The sequence below is a fragment of the Gobio gobio genome (assembly GCF_949357685.1).
Source record: "Gobio gobio genome assembly, chromosome: 15".
NCBI classification, from domain to species: Eukaryota; Metazoa; Chordata; class Actinopteri; order Cypriniformes; family Gobionidae; genus Gobio; species Gobio gobio.
In genome coordinates, this window is record NC_137108.1 from 42,954,745 (window position 1) to 42,975,947 (window position 21,203).

At 38.0% G+C, this 21,203-nt stretch overlaps 1 protein-coding gene across 2 annotated transcripts in view; it reads right to left on the reverse strand.

Moving 5' to 3' along the window:
* Window positions 1–21,203, reverse strand: part of fxyd3 (FXYD domain containing ion transport regulator 3) — a 29,071-nt gene that overhangs the window by 6,403 nt on the left and 1,465 nt on the right. The window contains exons 2-8 of one of the 2 annotated variants that reach the window (XM_079836649.1): window positions 10,026–10,076; window positions 9,776–9,811; window positions 9,647–9,670; window positions 9,446–9,520; window positions 6,788–6,824; window positions 6,627–6,670; window positions 4,551–5,074 (exon numbers count right to left, since the gene is read on the reverse strand). In XM_079836649.1, coding sequence (XP_079692775.1) covers window positions 5,055–5,074; window positions 6,627–6,670; window positions 6,788–6,824; window positions 9,446–9,520; window positions 9,647–9,670; window positions 9,776–9,811; window positions 10,026–10,059 — 270 coding nt within the window. In that variant the 5' untranslated portion in view covers window positions 10,060–10,076 and the 3' untranslated portion in view covers window positions 4,551–5,054. Of the gene's footprint in view, window positions 1–4,550; window positions 5,075–6,626; window positions 6,671–6,787; window positions 6,825–9,445; window positions 9,521–9,646; window positions 9,671–9,775; window positions 9,812–10,025; window positions 10,077–21,203 lie in introns of those variants that run through there. The other variant, XM_079836650.1, reaches the window with a different exon arrangement.

Below are 21,203 nucleotides of genomic sequence, written 5' to 3' on the forward strand. Positions count from 1 at the left end.
GTTGCTGCAACCAAAGTCCCAGCTAAATATAGGAAATCTGCATATGGTATAGGTGCCTGCCCATTTGAAACTTTGCCACTGTCTTTACAATTCCCTGAGATCGAACAAATGTTAAAGTATTTTGCTTGACACGAGTCCAGCCTCATGCCAATGAACTGAACATTTTGAGTAGGAATTAGGCAGCCCTTATTGTAATTTGTCTTCAGCCCTAATGCTTCTATGTGCAATAGCAACAACTTTTTCTTCCCTCGCACCTGGTGCTGAGACTGGCCGCATAATAGCCAGGCGTTGAGATAAGGAGGAATATGCATGGCTTAGTGCTGTAAAGGCTGTAGCACAACTCACATTTGGTAAAAGTTCTGGGAGCCAGGGCTAACCTGAAAGGAAGAGCTCTGAATTGGTATGTCACTCCATTGACATGAAAACTAAACTCATTTATGTTAATTGCACATAACCTCTGCTATTCGTAGCATGGGAAATGGTAGACGCTTCAGAAAGACATTGAGGTCACACATGTGGTCACATATCTGTGTGTGTGTGTGTGCATATGTGACCTATTTTGGATATAAGGGACCTCAGTGTCTTTAATGTCACACACACACACACACACACACACACACACACACACACACACACACACACACACACACACACACACACACACACACACACGTGTGTGTGCGTGTGTGTGTGTGTGTGTGAGTGTGACATTAAAGACATTGAGGTCTCTTAAATCCAAAATAGGTCATGCACCAGGAAGGCATCAGCGCTGGACTTAGTGAAGAAGCTGGTGAGCAGTCTTGTGTTCCTCCCGCAGAGGATGTTTGTACTCTTTGCTGATTCCCACAAAAGGGTCCCTCTTGAGACGTAGCATTGTCTCAGATTTAAGAGAGCTGAGCAGCTGCCATAGCGCCACACAGTGTTTCAGACTGCACCTACTCAATGCCTTGTAGATGTGTTTTCATCGTGAGCCATCAATAGAGAATGAATTTACTTCTTTAACGTTTTCAGAAATTCAGCTTTTAGAGTCTCATTGTCACACACAAAGCGATACAAAGCAATGTTAATATATCGTCACTATGTCCGATGAAAACCACGTATGTCCATTTTGCCGATTTTTAGATTTTTCTACGGATTGAATGTCCAGGTTCATTTCCGTATACAGTATGCTTCACATATCTAAATAGCCAATGAAAAGTTGTGAAATCATGTCATCTGATTTTCACGTATATCCATTTGGTGTCAAAGCTGTCAATCACGCCGCGTATCTCCCCGCCCTGTGGAAGCATCTCGCCGGTCTCGCCGGTCTCGTGAAGTTTCATCGAAGCTCAGCACTGGATAGCCGAAAGTACGACATTGAAGCTCTCCACAGTTTAGTTCTAATCTAGTTCTTCACAGATTAGTTTGCTTGCTAGTATGTAAATAAACTCGGTCTCATTGATAAGATTCAAACTTTTTTTTCTTAGTCAAACTGATCAAATTATAGCCTGAGCACCGCTTGCCAGAGGCTGAGAATGTCCAGCACATATTCCTCTGTCAATATGAAATGCGACTTGGCCATTCTAATTAATGATCAGAAGAACGCGTATCGACCACCGTTACTGTAAAATAAGCACGTATGTCCATTTAAACTCAATTTTTGTCAAATGTGGATTATATCATTACACTGGCAAGAATATGGTTACATGTAAAGATGCCGTACCAAGTATGACAACGCTACATTCAACTGCTTTTGAAATACAGTGTTTTTTTCACTTCCTGAAAAGTAACCGTTTTGGACATCCGGGAGTTTCATCGGGCAGCAACGATATTTTATTGTCCCTCAAAATTACGGTAACACACACACACACACATCTATATATATATATATATAAATGTTAGGGTGACCAGATGTCCCCGTTTTCTAGAGACAGTCCCGGTTTTGGGTGTTCTGTCCACGACTGGAGCTGTTTTACAGCTCGTTCAAAACAACCCACAGATAAATTGCAAAAAAGCGCCCAACCGACATTCAGCAGCCTGCTGGTTATAGGAGCAATTATGTAGTGATTATTTTCACCAGCAGAAGGCGTTGTGAGATACGCTGACTCTACTTGGTCGCGCTCCGCTACTACTTCATGAAGAACGTAACCGAGAGCAGAGTGCCATTGTCGTCAAATATCAAAAGAAACATTGTTATCGCTTTCAAGGTAGTAAAATACTAACTATTCATGTTAAATTAAAGTAATACTGTTTGTATGTACTTTATAACAGAGCCTCAACAGGGTCCGGGATTGTTTTTTTGTTTTGTTTTGTCGCAGTCACAAAGCAGTGATTACCAATAGATTACTTAACTATACAAAAAACAAAACAATTACACTTGCAACAAATACATGTGCAGAATACACATAAATAAATCCAGACCAAAAATCCTAATAATCAAACTAAATCATAATAGTTATTAAAGTTGGCGTGAAACGGAAGTTGAGATCGTCCTTTTCTCCTAATTGTGACCTTATTGTGTATATATCTGAGTGAAACGGCTTCTGAAAATAGAAAAAATGTAGGTCGGGGCTTGATTTCGTCCTTCGGGATTTTATTGGATCGTTGGAAGTTGGGCATTGCTAACAAAATGGAGGCAAATTTGAATGCCAGTTTGCACTCAGTTGTGGAGGATTATTCTCCACCGGACTCCGCTAAAGGAATCACCCCGTATTTATACGAACCTCTGCCGGCCGCGAACCAAGAGAGGGACCAAGACGCGGCTGATGGTCAAGTTCACCCTCGAGAGCATCTCGACCTGTCCGAATAATAACACTTCTTTTCTAAATCTAATTTACCAGCGCTTTAACCAGAATTAAAAAAATCTATGAAATACACGTTGATAGCTATTTGCTCCTAATATCAAAAATACACAAGTAGAATATAACTTTGCCTTTACTCCGCCGTCTTGGCTTTGAGAATGTAGCTTGTACACCAATGCTGGTCATAGTTTTGGCGTGACACTGGATTCCAACATCTCGTGTAAGTGGCTATCAGACGAATAAAACACACAGGCATTTCAGAACATCCAACTAAAATGTTACACGATTCTTTCTAGTTAGTAAGTTAATTTGTTTTACTAACCTTCACATTCGTTGACGTTCCGACTGTGTACACCGATGGGACAGCCGTGTCTGTCAAATGCAGTACTTGGACTAAACCCATTTTATATATTGAATCAAATTCTTAAAACATTCTTCTGTGAAATGCCTTGCACACAGACGTGAATTCGTCGTTATTCCTTCTTCTTCGAAATGCAGGAATTCGAGCGAGCAGGCACGCTGAGTAGGTTGTTTAGGGAAAGAGGACCTGAGGAGCGCAACCAAAACTGCATCTAACCACCATATTGCTAATTGGAAGAGAAGAGAAGTCGTTTCGAGGGGGGAGGGAAGGTTAACGTATTTGATTAAAGATTATAAGGGTAAATTATTTTTTTTAAATTAATGAAGTGCACATATAAATCATTTATAGTAAACACAACAATATTAAATATAAAAATATGAATTGTAAAATTTGATTTCATGCTGTCTTTAATGTTAATAATAATAATAATAATATAGGGAGCCCACGACAACAACAAACTGTTTTTTAATTAAAAGATAATAACAAATGAGATTTTAAGTGATATTTTGACCACTCAAATAGGAAATGCCCCTGGTTTCCATTACAGAAATCTGGTCACCTTAATATATGTGTGTGTGTGTGTGTGTGTGTGTGTGTGTGTGTGTGTGTGTGTGTGTGTGTGTGTGTGTGTGTGTGTGTGTGTGTGTGTGTGTGTGTGTGTGTGTGTGTGTGTGTGTGTGTGTGTGTGTGTGTGTGTGTGTGTGTGTGTGTGTGTGTGTGTGTGTGTGTGTGTGTGTGTGTGTGTGTGTGTGTGTGTGTGTGTGTGTGTGTGTGTGTGTGTGTGTGTGTGTGTGTGTGTGTGTGTGTGTGTGTGTGTGTGTGTGTTATTGTTCCATCATTTTGACGGACAATAACATATATTATCATCGCCCTGCCAGTCTGGAATGAATGGAAGTAAAACTGTATTCCACATTGAAATCAGGACTGACAGTTGTATAATAGTTCCTATGTAATGCCAAATATCAGTGAGTAGAGGGCGTTGTTGAGTCAATTTTCAACCATTCTGATTGCAAAGGTCTCTTTGTAGCCGTTTACTGTATATCCACCATTATTTTTCAAATCACATAGAATTTCAATTGAATCATTTATTTAAAACATTTCACATGCATGACCTGGACGTGATAAATAACAGGTCAGGCTAAATTGTCTAATGCTTGTCTGAATCCACACAAATCTCATCTAAAGGCTTTGAGAAACAGTAGGGTGTCAGTCAGCTGGAGACAGAGAACAGAAAACATTGATACAGGTGCTTTAAGTTTTAGTATCTTTTAGTTTATTTTAGTGTTTGTGTTTGAATGATACTGACAAATTTTCACACAACAGATAAACAGACAAACTCATAATACAACCATCATGTTTGTGATGAATAGGCTGAAAATGAAAATAATATCAATCACATGACAATATCACAATGTAAATATGATGGAGTTTATTTTTCCTTGATAGCATGATCTTTTCTTATTCAATAATTTCTTATCCAATTGCAAAGCAAGTCTGAACAGTAAACTAACTCACACAAAATGCAACGGTGTAATATTGGATGGACTCACTAAAACTTACAGTAATATTTGGTTAAAGGTTTCCACATGAGACTGAATCAGGACACTGACATTGAAAGCCTTCCCTTTCATACCTACATCCAACATAATTTAATACAATTACTGACAGGATAAAAAAAACAATTTACATTAATTTGTTGGTAATCGATTTATATTAAGTGACATTACAAAGATACATCTTGCATAAAAAACAAAACAAAACGGTATATGAATTTTCACCTTCCTCCGCTATGATCTGGAGCAGATAAGCAGTGAAAACACAGAAAACCTTTGTAGCAGGTTCCTCGTCTTAAAGAGAAATGATTCCTCTGATAAATCAGCACATGGGATAAAGGAAGGCAGGTCAGCAGGTTTTTAGCATTCACTGGCCCTTGCTGTTAAACAGAGAAGTATTAAAGATGAATATCACTTTTAAATATTTAACTGATTTTACATGTTCAGGATATTTATCTATAGATCAGTCTCTTACACTGAGGAACAGGGGGAAACTGAGAAAAATTGTCAACTTATCAACTTATAATTAGTGCTGGGCAACCGATTAAGCGCATCCAAAATAAAAGTTTGTGTTACATAATATATATGTGTGTATAATTATATATATACTACCAGTCAAAAGTTTGGAAACTATACTATTTTGATTGTTTTTAAAGAAAGTCTCTTCTGCTCACCAAGGCTGAATTTATTTGATCCAAAATACATTATTGTAAAATATTTTTACAATTTAAAATATTTTTTTTCTATTTGAATATATTTTAAGATACAATATATTTATGTGATTCAAAGCTGATTTTTCAGCATAATTTCTCCAGTCTTTAGAATCACATGATCCTTCAGAAATGTGTTGCTCAAGAAACATTTATTATTATTATCAAGAGTTGTGTAAAAAAGAATTTCAGGATTATTTAATTAATAGAAAATTCAAAAGAACAGCATTTGTCTTAAATATAAAGCTTTTGCAACATTATAAACATCTATAATGTAACTTGATCAATTTAATGCATCCTTGCTGAATAAATCAGAATCCTAAAAAATGTTTAACACAACTGCTTTCAACGTGGATAATAATCAAATGTTTCTTGAGCAACAAATCATGAGAATGATTTCTGAAGGATCATGTGACACTGAAGACTGGAGTAGTATTGCTCAAAATTCAGCTTTGCATCACAGGAATACATTAAATTTTAAAATATATTCAAATAGAAAACAGTTATTTTACATTTTAATAATATTTCACAATATTACAGCTTTTTTGTATTTTGATTAACACACACACACACACACACACACACACACACACACACACACACACACACACACACACACACACACACACACACACACACACACACACACACACACACACACACACACACACACACACACACACACACACACACACACACACACACACACACACACATATATATATATATATTTGTACAATGAACTATTTAATCTCAAAAGATCAAGGAAATTTGACACTCATGACCCCTTTAAATAATTTAAATTCAATTCTAATCATTTCATTCTTCACTGCAGACAATTAGATACTGAATAAAACATTTACATAGCACATCTTTGTATTCTGTTTCCCCAACCCCACCCTCAGGGATCATGGAGAGTAAATATTCCCCAGGGAGATATTATGACTCATCCTGGAAACCATGTGACGGGTGTTGTGGAGACAGGCCATACGGGCCCACCCCTGAGCACAGACCCATGCACTGTATCCCACTGCATCACAGGGGCACTGGCACAGCAATGATTAGCAGATGGATTTCATGCGTGGAACACACGGCCTTCAGACCACACAGGTTTATAAGTGGCGTGTTTCATAAAGGAACTTGAGGGGGAGAGTGCTGATTTATACCAGGTTAGCACTGGCTTCATGTTACTGATTGCACAGAGGGATAAGGGCGGTCATACCTGTGTCATTGAGCATCGCTTGTGCGTTACTTCCTGTCCTCCTCCTGTCAAAAGAGAACTGCACTTTTAGAGCTAGTCAATGTATATAGGTTGATGTACATACAAGTAAAACACCACAATGTGAAACTATTAAAACTAGCTGCATATTATTCATTTTATACCTTTTGTCCTGGTTGAATTTGCATCTGCAGTGGCCACCTGTAATAAATGGCAAAGGATGTTTTAAACAGGTTGCTGGGTGAATCAAAAATATGTCCAGGTCACATTTAATGTCAAAATCCAAAGGGAATTTTTTTTATAAACGTACACAAGCAAGAGTGTTGTGGCTGTATATCAGCACATCTGAATACTGTCAGTTCAGCGGACTGTAAATAAATCCAATGAGGGATTTTATATACCACAGATTCGTGATCTGCTGCTAGCTCAAAATATGCATCCAAGCCTCAGTTACTAATTAGACAGTTTAATAATCAAGAAGTTAATATTGAGTAACTTACATTCTAGATATGTTATTGTGATTGCCAATAAAAATAAAAATACTGAAACAGTTCTAAACAAAATCGCTAAAACAGAACCACTGCAATGTCGTAGTAGTGTTTTGTTTCTGAAAGATTTGGTTATCGGGTGACTCAGATTCAATAACTCATGCTGAATCCAGAACAGTAAAACATAATACTCTTACTATTTCTGCCAAATAATTATATTGTAAAATTAAAGTAGTAGGTCCCACTTTATATATTGAGTCTCTTTAACTACTATGTACTTTAAATTAATCATTTAATACAATGCACACTTATTGTGTACACGTGTTTTTACATTGTACTTGTTTTTAAACATTGTACTTATATTGTACGTAGTTACATTGTACTTACTCAAATAAGTACTGAGTAATAATAACTACATGTTCATTTGGTTCAGTCTTTCCATTCCCAAATTCTGCCATGTAAATAGCGAATCTGCCATTTGATGCAAGTGCAACTGGCTTTTAAAGGAAATGGGAGATGACACTCTGATTGGTTTATTGCACGTTACACCCAAAAAACACCCATTACTCATTAAGAGAATAGAGACAACCCTTTTAGACCATGCACCAGGCACGCAGACCATTTGTCCCGTCGTTAAACTAGCAAAAGTGGATTCGGACATGCTCTAAGTGTTCCTGCGCTGTGCGCTTCAGACCATGCACTTAGATTGTTAAAATAGGGCTCAATAAGTACATTGTACATAACAATGAAATATTTTTTATATTAAAGACACCTAATATAAAGTGTGGCCAAGTAGTATGCTAGTATGTGGTTCAGAATTCAGCATTAGTAATATAGATAGTGCTTATTTTGTTCCTGAATGAATCACGGTTTTTACTGAATTAGCTGTTCCGTCTCTTTCTGAAAACAGCCGAACTCGGGGAGAAACATGCAGTGCATATAATGTAATTTTGTTACCTTTATATGCACTTACGCGAACAAAACACAGACATTTGATGCAGTTTCGACTCGTGACCCGGAACAAACAAACACACTTGCAGAACTGCAAACAAACTGCATCCTATGAAAAATTCTGTGTCCAAACAGTGTTTCTGGCACAGAAGTACTTCGTCATACGTCCAACTAATTTTTTTACATTTTGGCCATGTTTAGCATGAGCATCCAACTCTTTAACAGTGTAAATAAGTCAGAATGCATAAAATAATGGCCGCCCCTTTAATGACCGATACACAAAACAGTCTCTTGTTGCCAGTGTTGCCAAGTCCACTTTCTTCCCATAGAATCAGTAAGCCCCTCCCCTCCAACACAGATGAGCCAATGGCAGTTGAGTATCAGTTGCATGGCAACCGGAACTCGGACATCTTTAGGTTTCAGCGCCATACAGAAACATTGGAAAATCCGAAGCTCTCATCAGTTTAATAGTGTTTATGCTACAAAAATGGTAAAACAATGTGCCTGGGGTACTGTAACACTGATTCCAGGTATCCTGAAAGGATTTTATGGTTGTTATACTCTCATTAAGTTAACATTAAAGTTAGTGAGTCCCTGCTAACATACAAACCAAAATAACTATCTGTTCTCATGTCATGTAACGTTAACAGTGTTGGTCAAAAACACATAAACAAAGGTTTTGTCACGTGATTTGTCACGTTTTTGTATATATATTTTTTTATATTTCGGTTAGTTTAGATATGTTAAAGGTCTGCATTATCTGTCTTACTGAGGAGAGACTCCTATTTAATGGGTATTATAGTCTATATATTATAGGAGAGCTAACGTTGCAGTTTATAGGAGTTGTTTTGCAGATACAAAGTTTACAGTTTATTAGCACCCCCGAAAAGGCATATGGTCTGTATATGTTTGTTTACTGTGAGTGTTTTTGTATAATTTGCTGTGTATGTTAATGATAATGCAACAGAGAGAGAGAGTGTGTGTGAATGAGACGTTAATGCGCACTTCTTATGCTGTGAAAAACGATGTAATAAACTTTATAAACCATCAGTAAAGTGGCCATCAATCGGAGGGGGTACGCTACATTCTGTGTCCAAAAACATCTTGGAATAAGGGTTTCACCCTGACAGCTGTTAGCAACTCCGTTTTTGTCCGAGTTAGCAACAGTAACTAACAGGGGCGGGGTTTACCGATAGGTCAATTGGGCTGCTTTCAAATTGTCCCCAAACAAACAGTTTTGTTGCGCAGACCTGGCAATCTTGTTTGTCGCCATCTAATGGTTTAATTAGGCTATCAAAAAGATAGGCCTATATATCTTAAACATTGTCTGAACGTTGGTCAAATTAAAACGTGTTATCTGTAAAATTGATTTGACAAACTCACTTAGGAGAATAGTGATGCCAATCAGACACAGAACTGCTGCCAAGATCAGACCTCCGACCCGAAGTCTGTGATAATCTGGTGAGAGACAGAATGAATGACAGTTAAAGAAAAGGTGAGATGATCTTAAGAACTCATTAAGCATTGGATTAAACTCAAACTCTAGTTTGATTAACTCTAAACTAAAAAATGTGTGCAACTAACCAAAAGAGAAGGGGTCTTCCTCTGCTGCAAAAAAAGGGGGGGACATTAATTACTCTATGTAACATTGTGTTAAAATATTTTATCACAAAGGATGAAAACAGAAACAAAGAAATGAAAAGTGACTCTTACTTGTTTGCTGACCTTCCGCCAACACAAGGGAAAAAACTACAAAAGTAATACAGTATATTAGCAACATAACATCCAAAGATTGTACGGCCACGTGTGTGTGTGTTTATTATCTATAGTTACTTGTGGTCTATATAGATAAATGCACCTATAATAATTTATCTAAAACAAAGCACATATTTTTAAACATAAAAGCTACAGAAAATGCTCATGTCAGTTTGGTACCAAAAAAAAAAAATAATTTAAAACTCACGTGTCAAGAAAACTAGTGCCAAAGTCTTCATCATGACAGTGTGGTTGTAACCTGCAATACGAAATTAGGTTTGCCATGAAAAATTAAACATAATAAAGATGCATCTGCTCTATATAAAATGATCACTAATTTACTTTCTTAAATGGATAGTTCATGATAGAATATTCATTTTTGGGTGCACTAACCCCTTAATGCATGTTTCAGGCTTTATTGTGCATATTTCATCAATATTATATATATATATATATATATATATATATATATATATATATATATATATATATATATATATATATATATATATATATATATATATATATATATATATATATATATATATATATATAATTGTCTTTTAATAAAAAATTTATTTTCACTGCTGTGACCAAACCCTTTTACTTTTTTCTTCCCTCCAGCCACCTGAGTTTATGATCCAATCATCTTCTAAGTCCCTCCCTCCATTTTCTCATTGATTATCCATTTTCTCTCAGACATAAGTCAGATTGCAGTAAAGTCAAATGGATTGTTAATATGACCTGAGGATTTTTACATTAAAACAAGTGTAATAATACAGTTAGTGTTGGAAAGCATATCATGTATCTGCTGCGTATATCAGAGCAAATTCCAATTATGCTTTGCAATCCACTTATGCTCTAAAAATAACATAAATGCCAGAATTATTGTCCTCTGCCAGCTTCACATCAACAAAAATGGGGTTAAATCAAATGATCACAATCATTGCCAATGCATCTGATCTGATTAAACATACTGGAGCAACAAATAGCAGCTCTTGATATCACAAAGCAGACCTGGATCAAATGTCAACAACGGCCTGGAACATCTCAGCAACCAAACGTTCATACACCAACAAAACAGCTGCTAGGAAACACACATCAAGACGCGAAACCCCTTCATATAAAGGACGACCTTTGCGCTGGGGGTTTACGTGATCTGGTAAATGCATGTTTACGTCGGCATCGTAACTAAAGCACTGTGGAAACACGCTGGAGCACCAATCCAGAGCTTAGCTGGGATTTTCCATTTCGTCTCCGAGAGACCAGAGGGAATGCTGTGCCCATCCCTATACTAGCACGAGATGATGTAACACCCGCCACCTTCAGCTTCCAATCATGGTGGCAGAGAAGGGAAAAAATAATGGGTTCACCAGAGACGTGCTGAGACAAAATAAAGTCCAGTATTTCAGCCCTTTGATCAGAGAAGCCTTTGCCAGCGTGAGCAGCGAAACAAGGCAGCAGTTAATCTAGAGCTTTTCAAAGAGTCTCCAAAGAGGTTTAATATCCCTTGTGTCTGTTTTTATACCCTATTATCTTGCACATGAATTATCATTTCCTTCTTCATGTAAACACGCATGCCATATTTTTTTTTGTGTGCCATGAACATGGATTACATGTATTTATAAAGCAGGCCTACTTCATTTTATGTTCTTGAGCATGGGTGCCTGATCAATTTGTTTATGTAAATCAAGTCAAATTAGCTTCTGTAGAACATGAAATTTGCAAACAGGTGCTAGTCTGATGGTGATTTCACGTGTCCATTAAAGGAATAGTGCTCTTATTCTGTCATATTTAACTTATAAATACGACTGAGAAGAATTCAGATCTTGAATGTCGGCTACATTTCGAAATATACTACAAAATTTACTTAATTTTTGTGGTGACTATAAACTTTCAGTCTGAGCTTTTTGTGGCAATTTTATTAGTCATCTTCTTTTCTGCAAGTTACATCGTTTCCTCAGTAGATGGCGACAAGTGACAGTCTTTTTTTTTTGGTAAAATTTGTAAAAAAATAAATAAAAATAAAATAAAAAATGTTTAGTGTCGAAATCATAGATATATAAACATAAAACCACCCTATTGGAACGGTGAAAACACTGGCCCGTGACACTCGAGAGCAAGTTAGACGCATACATGAATATCTTCTATGTGCAATAGACTTCAGCAGATGATTTACATTATGAAGGCTTCAGCAAACACAACAGTAAAATATTACCAGAGTATAAAAACCTGTAATATTGCGTTAATACATATAAAAACACAAACCAACACAGTGTCACCTGTGAAATATCATCCCATTTCTTTGGGAATCTAAATCATGGGCGGTTTTATAACCAGAAGCAACGCAATATTGTGACATCATTGATTGTTATTGTGAGTGACGACCAGGCCGGCCGTTCCAAGATGGCGGGCGCGCCGACGTTTCGGTCTGGAGCGGTCGAATGTGTATTCTGCGTATAGATATTCAATGGTCAAAACCGGTCAAAACTGACACCACGGTCTATTTGCTATGACTCGCCACACGCCCATTGTTACTTTGTTTTGTTTTTTTACTTTGGCGAATCAAAAACAGATAAACTCATGACACCATATTGTGTAAAAATGTAAGTTAATCAATATTATTGTTTATTGAAGTGGTGTAGGCTATAAGAGCAATATCACACTCACAACGCTGTTGGCCAACCAGAACAGCTTCGCAGGCTTTTTTGTATCCCTTGTCCGTGTTTTCTCGTTTGAGACAGACCGTTTGGGCATTCGTGGTTCTAAACCATGTTCTAAACCAAATGGGTGGCGACATGTGACCGTAAGTTGGGTATTATTATTATTATGGATATCTATGATTATTCGCGAGTCACTGAATCATTCTGAACCGATTCTTTCGAAACAATGATTCATTCAGGTAACGCCACGTGCTCTGATTGGATTCGTTTGAAACTAGTTTCGTTGGTATGACAAATATATGTAAGTTACTCAATGTTCTTGTTTATTTAACTGTTGTTTAAAATAAATATTGCTTTCAATAGCACGATTTCGAGTGTACTTGCTGAAAAATAAGATTTATGTCGGGAACAATATATAAAAACTGATTACTGATGGAATTTTAATTTTTAACAACTCATTTTAAAGTTTTTCTTTTCCTGGAGATAAATACAAAATCATGGGCTACTTTTGTAGTAAGCTCATAACTTTCTGTAATGTCTTCTACATGTAAAACAGCTAATGGTTATTTTGTCAGTACCAAGCAGTGCAAAGATAATTCTGCCAAGAATCTGGCAAGGGAAGCTGTTTCTAAGAATTTCACAATCTTCTTAAAGCTCATCATGTTACTGTACAAAGAACTGAGAGAAAAGGAGAGAACATTTCATCACAATGTTCTTGTTTAAGGCTTGACAGTCTGGACATTTTGGCACCCTCCTGCCAGCAGAATCACCCAGGGTGCACGAAGATAATAATGAAAGTCCTGTGATCTGGTACGGTCACGTTGGCTTGCCAGTGTGTGAGTCATGGGAAAGAATGAGGAATTGTGTCCAACATCACTTCCTCATCTCACATTACAAACCAACCTTCCCTCTTTCAATGTAATGACTTGTTTCTTTTTTTTTGCCGTTGCCAAAGTCCATTCATTCTAGTAACAATAATGTCTCTCTACCCTTTTTGCTCCTCGTATGCAACATTAAATCCTCATTCAGGAAATGAGGAATTTAAACAAGATAGACAAGGAATATTGCTCAATCTGTGCCTGAGCAAGTCAGTACTTAAGTCTGAATACCTGTGTTGTTTGCTTGCAATCATAGTTTTTTGATTTTAACAAACCCCTAACCTTAGAAGGATTACCGGTACATTTTGCTATAAAACTCGCCTGGCACAATTTTGTGCTACTCAAAGTGTTTGTGACACTTGTTTTACTCAGTAATTTTATACTGAAACATTAAATTGAGACACAAAATGACTTTAGCAATAAAATCATGATTTCTGAAAAACATTAATTTATGCTTAAACATATTTGTCAATGCATGGGGTAAGAAAAATGAACTTATTTCAAAGGGAAAGCAAGAATATCTTACCCCATTAACAGATATTTTTTCTTTCTTATCCTTAATTGATCTAACTCATGATTGTGTGCTTTGACTTATAGGTAGCCACGAGGAGCCAACCACCCAGAACACCCTAGGCCAGAGATGTAGCAACCACATGGTAACCTGCTAAAAATAATTCATAAACACCTTTGCAACCACATCCTGCAACATCCTGGCAACCCATAGCATCATAGTGGTGAGTTGAAAAGAGTGCTGTAATGGCTCTGTCCGGATGATAGTTTACTAGCAAACCCAAATTAGTAAACTCAGTCCTACACTTCTCTCTCCTAATTACAGTTTTTATATTTAGGTCACTACTTTATATTTATGTCTACTACTGGTTTCTTGACTAAAGGCAGTTATTTACAGTTCTGCACATGTATTGAGGCTGTATACTGTAGCTAAACGCTGAATGATTAAAAAAAGATTTTGAGGTTATTTAGGGTTTATAAACGTTGCATCTAACCCATCAATGGCTCATGCTGGCGTGAGCAGCAAACTATCCGTTTGATTGGCTGGAGATTTGATCAATCTCCAGTCCAGTTGATGGACATGCCTCCTTCTCTGAACTAATTTGATCAATCTAGTAATTATTGGGAGCAACAGCTGGTGTTGAGGTGAAGTGTGTTCTGTGTTGAAGAAAGGAAAGAATTATGTTGAAGTATAGCAGCTGGCCTGGCAGGCAGTGCCACACACACATTGTCCTCTTTTTTGGGTTCTTATGTAATTGCGTTCTCTATTTCCTATCCGCAGTAAACATATACAAATGCACAAAAATGTGCCATGCCCAATGTGGCTAAACACTAACATTTAATCGTCTTAACCACAAATGATTGGTCAGGAAATTAGCAAAATTTAAGCAAATGCACTACTTGCAGAATATTTTGGCAGATAGGAAGTTGCGTGTGGAGTCATTAATCACAAGGAAGCACGAGTTGCAAATCTGCTGAGAAACATAGTTATAAATGCATCTCTACCACAGTAAAGCAAGGAGGAAGTGTATCTGTGTGGGGAGACTTTTTTTTCTATAGCTGTTGGTATTTGTGAGCTACTTCACTATGAAAAGTCATTTAATGCTTTGGAATACAGGAGAATATTGCAGAATGGCATGCTTCCCACAAATAGGCCTGTCGCAATAATCAATATAGCGATATATCGCAATATATGTACATGACCTCAATAATTTTTTTGTGATGCAATATATCACCCATTATGTTTACATGATAATGAATGTCGCCAACATTTTACTCGATTGTGCTGTCATCTTGTATGTTTTCTGTGACGGAGGCGTTCCCGGGCAGTTCCTTCATACACAGAGCGGTTATCGACAGGTGAAAAAAGGTGCCATTTTAGAGGCGTTACAGTGTTTTCCGGACAACTACTGACAGTTTGGAAGAATAAGCTCAAATGGACTCGATTTCAAAGCCGCAATCCCCTGTTCCGGCGCACATATAAATGTCAATGCAGAATGACGAGTGTTAAAGCCGTTTCACAAGGGAAAATGTTTATTTACTATTTATAAAAAAAAATTCATTTTTATTTAGGATAATATATTTTTTACCCTTAATTTCCATGATCTAAAGAATTAAAAGGTTGTCATTTGAAAGTGTGTAGGTCTACTTGCATTATTATGCTGTTATATTAGGATTATATATTCAGTGGCATAAAATAGTCTTAAAATGACAATAATATCGTTTATCGCAATTATTTCTGGGATGGTATATCGCAAAACAAAAAGTAGTTATCGTGACAGGCCTACCCACAAATGAGGAATGATCCAGATGCCATTTTTCAACAAGACAATGCTCCTGCCCAGACTGCAAAGACAAAGACACAAGAAGTGGCTTGAGAACAAGCCCATCAGGCTCATGTTTTGGCCTGGTCAGAGTCCAGTTTTGAACCATTTAGTGAATATTTGGTCTCACATTGAACTCAAATAACTTGGGAGACATTTTTAACTACTCATGAACAGTTTGAAGCCATTAACATTGAGTGGAACAACACTGTCTCTTCTTCCTGTAAAAAGCTGTCTGCAAGTTGGTTATTCCATGCTACGTTACTTTATCTACATTATGTGTGCAATTCTTGTAACGTGACATCATGACTTTGCGTAAACATACACGCCACTTTCTAAAGCCAAATGGCGTGTTATCTGTATGTGTATGCCGTGTGATTCCGCGTGTATGTGTAAGAGTATGATTCCGCGTGTATGTGTACACCGTGTGATTCCGCGTGTATGTGTACGCCGTATGATTCCGCGTGTATGTTTACGCCGTGTGATTCCGCGTGTGTGTACGCCGTATGATTCCGCGTGTATGTGTAAGAGTATGATTCCGCGTGTATGTGTACGCCGTGTGATTCCGCGTGTATGTGTACGCTGTATGATTCCGCATGTATGTGTACGGCGTATGATTCCGCGTGTATGTGTACGCCGTGTGATTCCGCGTGTATGTGTACGCCGTGTGATTCCGCGTGTATGTGTACGCCGTATGATTCCGCGTGTATGTGTACGCCGTGTGATTCCGCGTGTATGTGTACGCCGTGTGATTCCGCGTGTATGTGTACGCCGTGTGATTCCGCGTGTATGTGTACGCCGTGTGATTCCGCGTGTATGTGTACGCCGTATGATTCCGCGTGTATGTGTAAGAGTATGATTCCGCGTGTATGTGTACGCCGTGTGATTCCGCGTGTATGTGTACGCCGTATGATTCCGCGTGTATGTGTAAGAGTATGATTCCACGTGTATGTGTACGCCGTGTGATTCCGCGTGTATGTGTACGCCGTATGATTCCGCGTGTATGTGTACGCCGTATGATTCCGCGTGTATGTGTACGCCGTATGATTCCGCGTGTATGTTTACGCCGTATGATTCCGCGTGTATGTGTACGCGTGTGATTCCGCGTGTATGTGTACGCCGTAAGATTCCGCTTGTGTGTACGTCGTGTGATTCCGCGTGTATGTGTACGCCGTGTGATTCCGCGTGTATGTGTACGCCGTGTGATTCCGCGTGTATGTGTACGCCGTGTGATTCCGCGTGTATGTGTACGCCGTGTGATTCCGCGTGTATGTGTTCCTGATAATTTACTCACTCCCATGCCATCCAATATGTCTTTCTTTCTTCAGTGGAAAAGAAATTAAGTTTTTTGAGGAAAACATTTCAGGATTTACGGTACTTCCGGGCGGTACTTTCGCCACCATCTAGCGTGACCTTTCCGACGTGATTGCGCAATCTGTGGTGCATTGCAGAGCAGCGCAAGATGAGCAATTTAGGTTGTTAAGTATATAGATGTACATTTTTCCTTGAAAATCACAGATCGTTTCACTAAATAAGATCTATTTCTCAGCTGGGATCGCACAAAGCCTCTGAAGCCCTGTGAAACTGCATTGACCTTAAACATTTTGTTGCCATTGAAGTCCAGTATGTGGAAAAAAATCCTGGAATGTTTTCCTCAAAAAACGTAATTTATTTTCGACTGAAGAAAGAAAGACATGAACATCTTGGATGAGATGGGGGGTGAGGTGAGTAAATTATCAGGACATTTTCATTGTTAAGTGAACTAATCCTTTAAGACCATTAAAAGACAACTAATTACACTCACCTAAAGGATTATTAGGAACACCTGTTCAATTTCTCATTAATGCAATTATCTAATCAACCAATCACATGGCAGTTGCTTCAATGCATTTTGGGGTGTGGTCCTGGTCAAGACAATCTCCTGATCTCCAAACTGAATGTCAGAATGGGAAAGAAAGGTGATTTAAGCAATTTTGAGCGTGGCATGGTTGTTGGTGCCAGATGGGCCGGTCTGAGTATTTCACAATCTGCTCCGTTACTGGGATTTTCACGCACAACCATTTCTAGGGTTTACAAAGAATGGTGTGAAAAGGGAAAAACATCCAGTATGCGGCAGTCCTGTGGGCGAAAATGCCTTGTTGAATTTAGAAATGGGTTATGTACAAGTTGAACTTCAAAAGTTTGATATTTTAAATAAAAAGTTCATCCAAAGTATAAATATGAAAATAAAACCGCCAGTAGGTGGCGTGTCAAGTCTATGTGTGAGTCATTGATTCAATCGTTCAAACGCAGATTCATTCGAATCGAATCGCTTGGAAATGCGCAACAGTTCTGGTGTAGTTTTGATTTTCACGAAATAAACAGTATTGTGGCTAAAACATTGTTACACTTAACATCAGCTTGTCTATTGGACTTTTGTACAAGGTCAGTATAAACTTTGCAATCATGCCAACTCGGAGCAATAGCAGTCAGTATTGGCGCTCTGGCGCTAATAAACAGAACTGCATGCGTCTCGCGGAAGAACATTGCAGCCGGATCTACTTCTCTCTGTTTATGTCTATGGCGAGTCACACAGGGACTGTGCTCCTCCGCAGCGTCCCAAACTGGAATAAAATAGTCAGAATATAAACACTTATTATATGTGTACCGCAGTGATTCAGGGTAAGATAAAAACACGGTTTGGAAAATTGATTCATGATGTACTCTCATATATATATCTAGTCATTTTTAAACACGAGAAAAGTTGTGGACTGAAGCTGATAGCTTAAAGATTAAATCAAGAACTCATACAGGGCTTTTTTAAATTATTATTTAGTAATTCATTTTTGGTGGCATTTTTGCCCCAAGCCCCCGTTAATTTCCGACCTTAATGATAATCCAAATATGGTATTTCTAGTTCATTTGGATTTGGCTGCAAATAAACATCAGCGCGAGGCGGTCTGGTAAGTGCTTTTGGCTGCGTCACACCCGTTTCACCTGTAAACAATCTGTGAAGTGTAACGTAGTCCGTTGCACACGTTTTTTGCACTTGCTCTGCTGACAGAAGGCATGACAAGCAGTCGATCGCAGAACAAAACGCAACTGTTGCTCAGTCAGTGTTGATGCACTTTGGCAGTTGTAGTTTTTATTCTGATTGTATTAGGCTACATTTATTCATGAGAATCGATCGGGTCACTCGCACCAGTGCGCCTAAATATTTTTTCACAGTCGCACGCAGTCATTTTCAGGCGCAAATGCGCCCAAAATGGTCGCTATGTAGAACCCTGTTTGACTGAAATAACCACTCGTTACAACCAAGGTATGCAGCAAAGCATTTGTGAAGCCACAACACGCACAACCTTGAGGCAGATGGGCTACAACAGCAGAAGACCCCACCGGGTACCACTCATCTCCACTACAAATAGGAAAAAGAGGCTACAATTTGCACAAGCTCACCAAAATTGGATAGTTGAAGACTGGAAAAATGTTGCCTGGTCTGATGAGTCTCGATTTCTGTTGAGACATTCAGATGATAGAGTCAGAATTTGGCGTAAACAGAATGAGAACATGGATCCATCATGCCTTGTTACCACTGTGCAGGCTGGTGGTGGTGGTGTAATGGTGTGGGGGATGTTTTCTTGGCACATTTTAGGCCCCTTAGTGCCAATTGGGCATTGTTTAAATGCCACGGCCTACCTGAGCATTGTTTCTGACCATGTCCATCCCTTTATGACCACCATGTACCCATCCTCTGATGGCTACTTCCAGCAGGATAATGCACCATGTCACAAAGCTCGAATCATTTCAAATTGGTTTCTTGAACATGACAATGAGTTCACTGTACTAAAATGGCCCCCACAGTCACCAGATCTCAACCCAATAGAGCATCTTTGGGATGTGGTGGAACGGGAGCTTCGTGCCCTCGATGTGCAATCCACAAATCTCCATCAACTGCAAGATACTATCCTATCAATATGGGCCAACATTTCTAAAGAATGCTTTCAGCACCTTGTTGAATCAATGCCACGTAGAATTAAGGCAGTTCTGAAGGCGAAAGGGAGTCAAACACAGTATTAGTATGGTGTTCCTAATAATCCTTTAGGTGAGTGTATTTAGCCATTTTTTACTTTTTTTTTTTTTTTTTGACACAATTTTTTATTTTTATAAAAAAATGTTTTTGCCACAATCACTTTAAGACCTGCTGTTACTTTAAGACCTGACGCACTGATTCATTATACTGTTACACGTGTTTTCTTTCTCAACTGCTTACACTGTATTTATGTGTACTCGCCAAGACCAGCATTTTGATATTATTTTGTGTGAATTTGACTGATTAAGCGCATAAGCAGCGAAAAATTACTAGTACTGAGAGGCGGCTTTATGGAGAGGCTACTTACTGCAGAGCCATGTCCCCCAGATAGATCCCATGGAAATTTAAACCCTGTAACGCCAACCATATTTATCCGGAACAAATAAATGGAGTGAGTGAGGGGAGGCGGGTTGGTGTGTCAACTCGCTGTTGATGAGAGATGAAAGAGCAAGACAGCGTAGCTGGTATCATGTATATATTCAGTGGAAAATTAATATTGAAAATATTTCAGTATCAATATGTACCGAAATATCGATATTTTTGACAACACTACATTGCACTTAGTTTATTATTTCAAATGCCTCTTTAAAAGACTACCATTGAAAAATGTATATATTATATATAAAACAATCTGCCAAAGTGCTAGTAGGAGTGACTGCGTTCGGCTACACACCACTGCTGAAAACCACTCGCATTTGGTGGGTTGGCGAGTGTTAATCTCAAGACCCCTATATATATATATATATATATATATATATATATATATATATATATATATATATATATATATATATATATATATATATATATATATATATATATATATATATATATATATATATATAATATATAATATATATATATATATATATATATATATATATATATATATATATATATATATATTAGGCAATCAGAAGACATATAGGCATATAAATAAACAGACACATGGGCATATAATAGTGGTGAAATGACATGCATTAAAATGACCATGTTTACCACGGATAGGAAAAAGAGAAAGCAATACACACCACTTATTTGTATAAGTGTGTTAGTGAGCCTCATTTATTCTCACCTACTTTTTCCAAACACCTCTCACTCCATATAAGAGAACTTGACACAATCACATGGCACACAAAGGATGCACGCCATGTACACAGGAATCCAGACTGCAGCTATATTAGGAACAAAATTCCACCCCTGTGAGCAGGCTGTGAACTTTGAAGTATTGTATGATTATACACTCCAGCACAAACACGCCGACAGATGCCCTTGAGTAACACAGGAGATGAAGTAAAACCATGTAGTTCAACAGTTTTTTTACAGACAAACCACTCAAGAAAAGTCCTCAATATATAACTAGATTTGTATTGAAGTTCACAGTGCTTTCAAGCTCTTTGCTGTCCAGAGTGACGCAGGAAAGAATGAGACATTCTGCTGAAA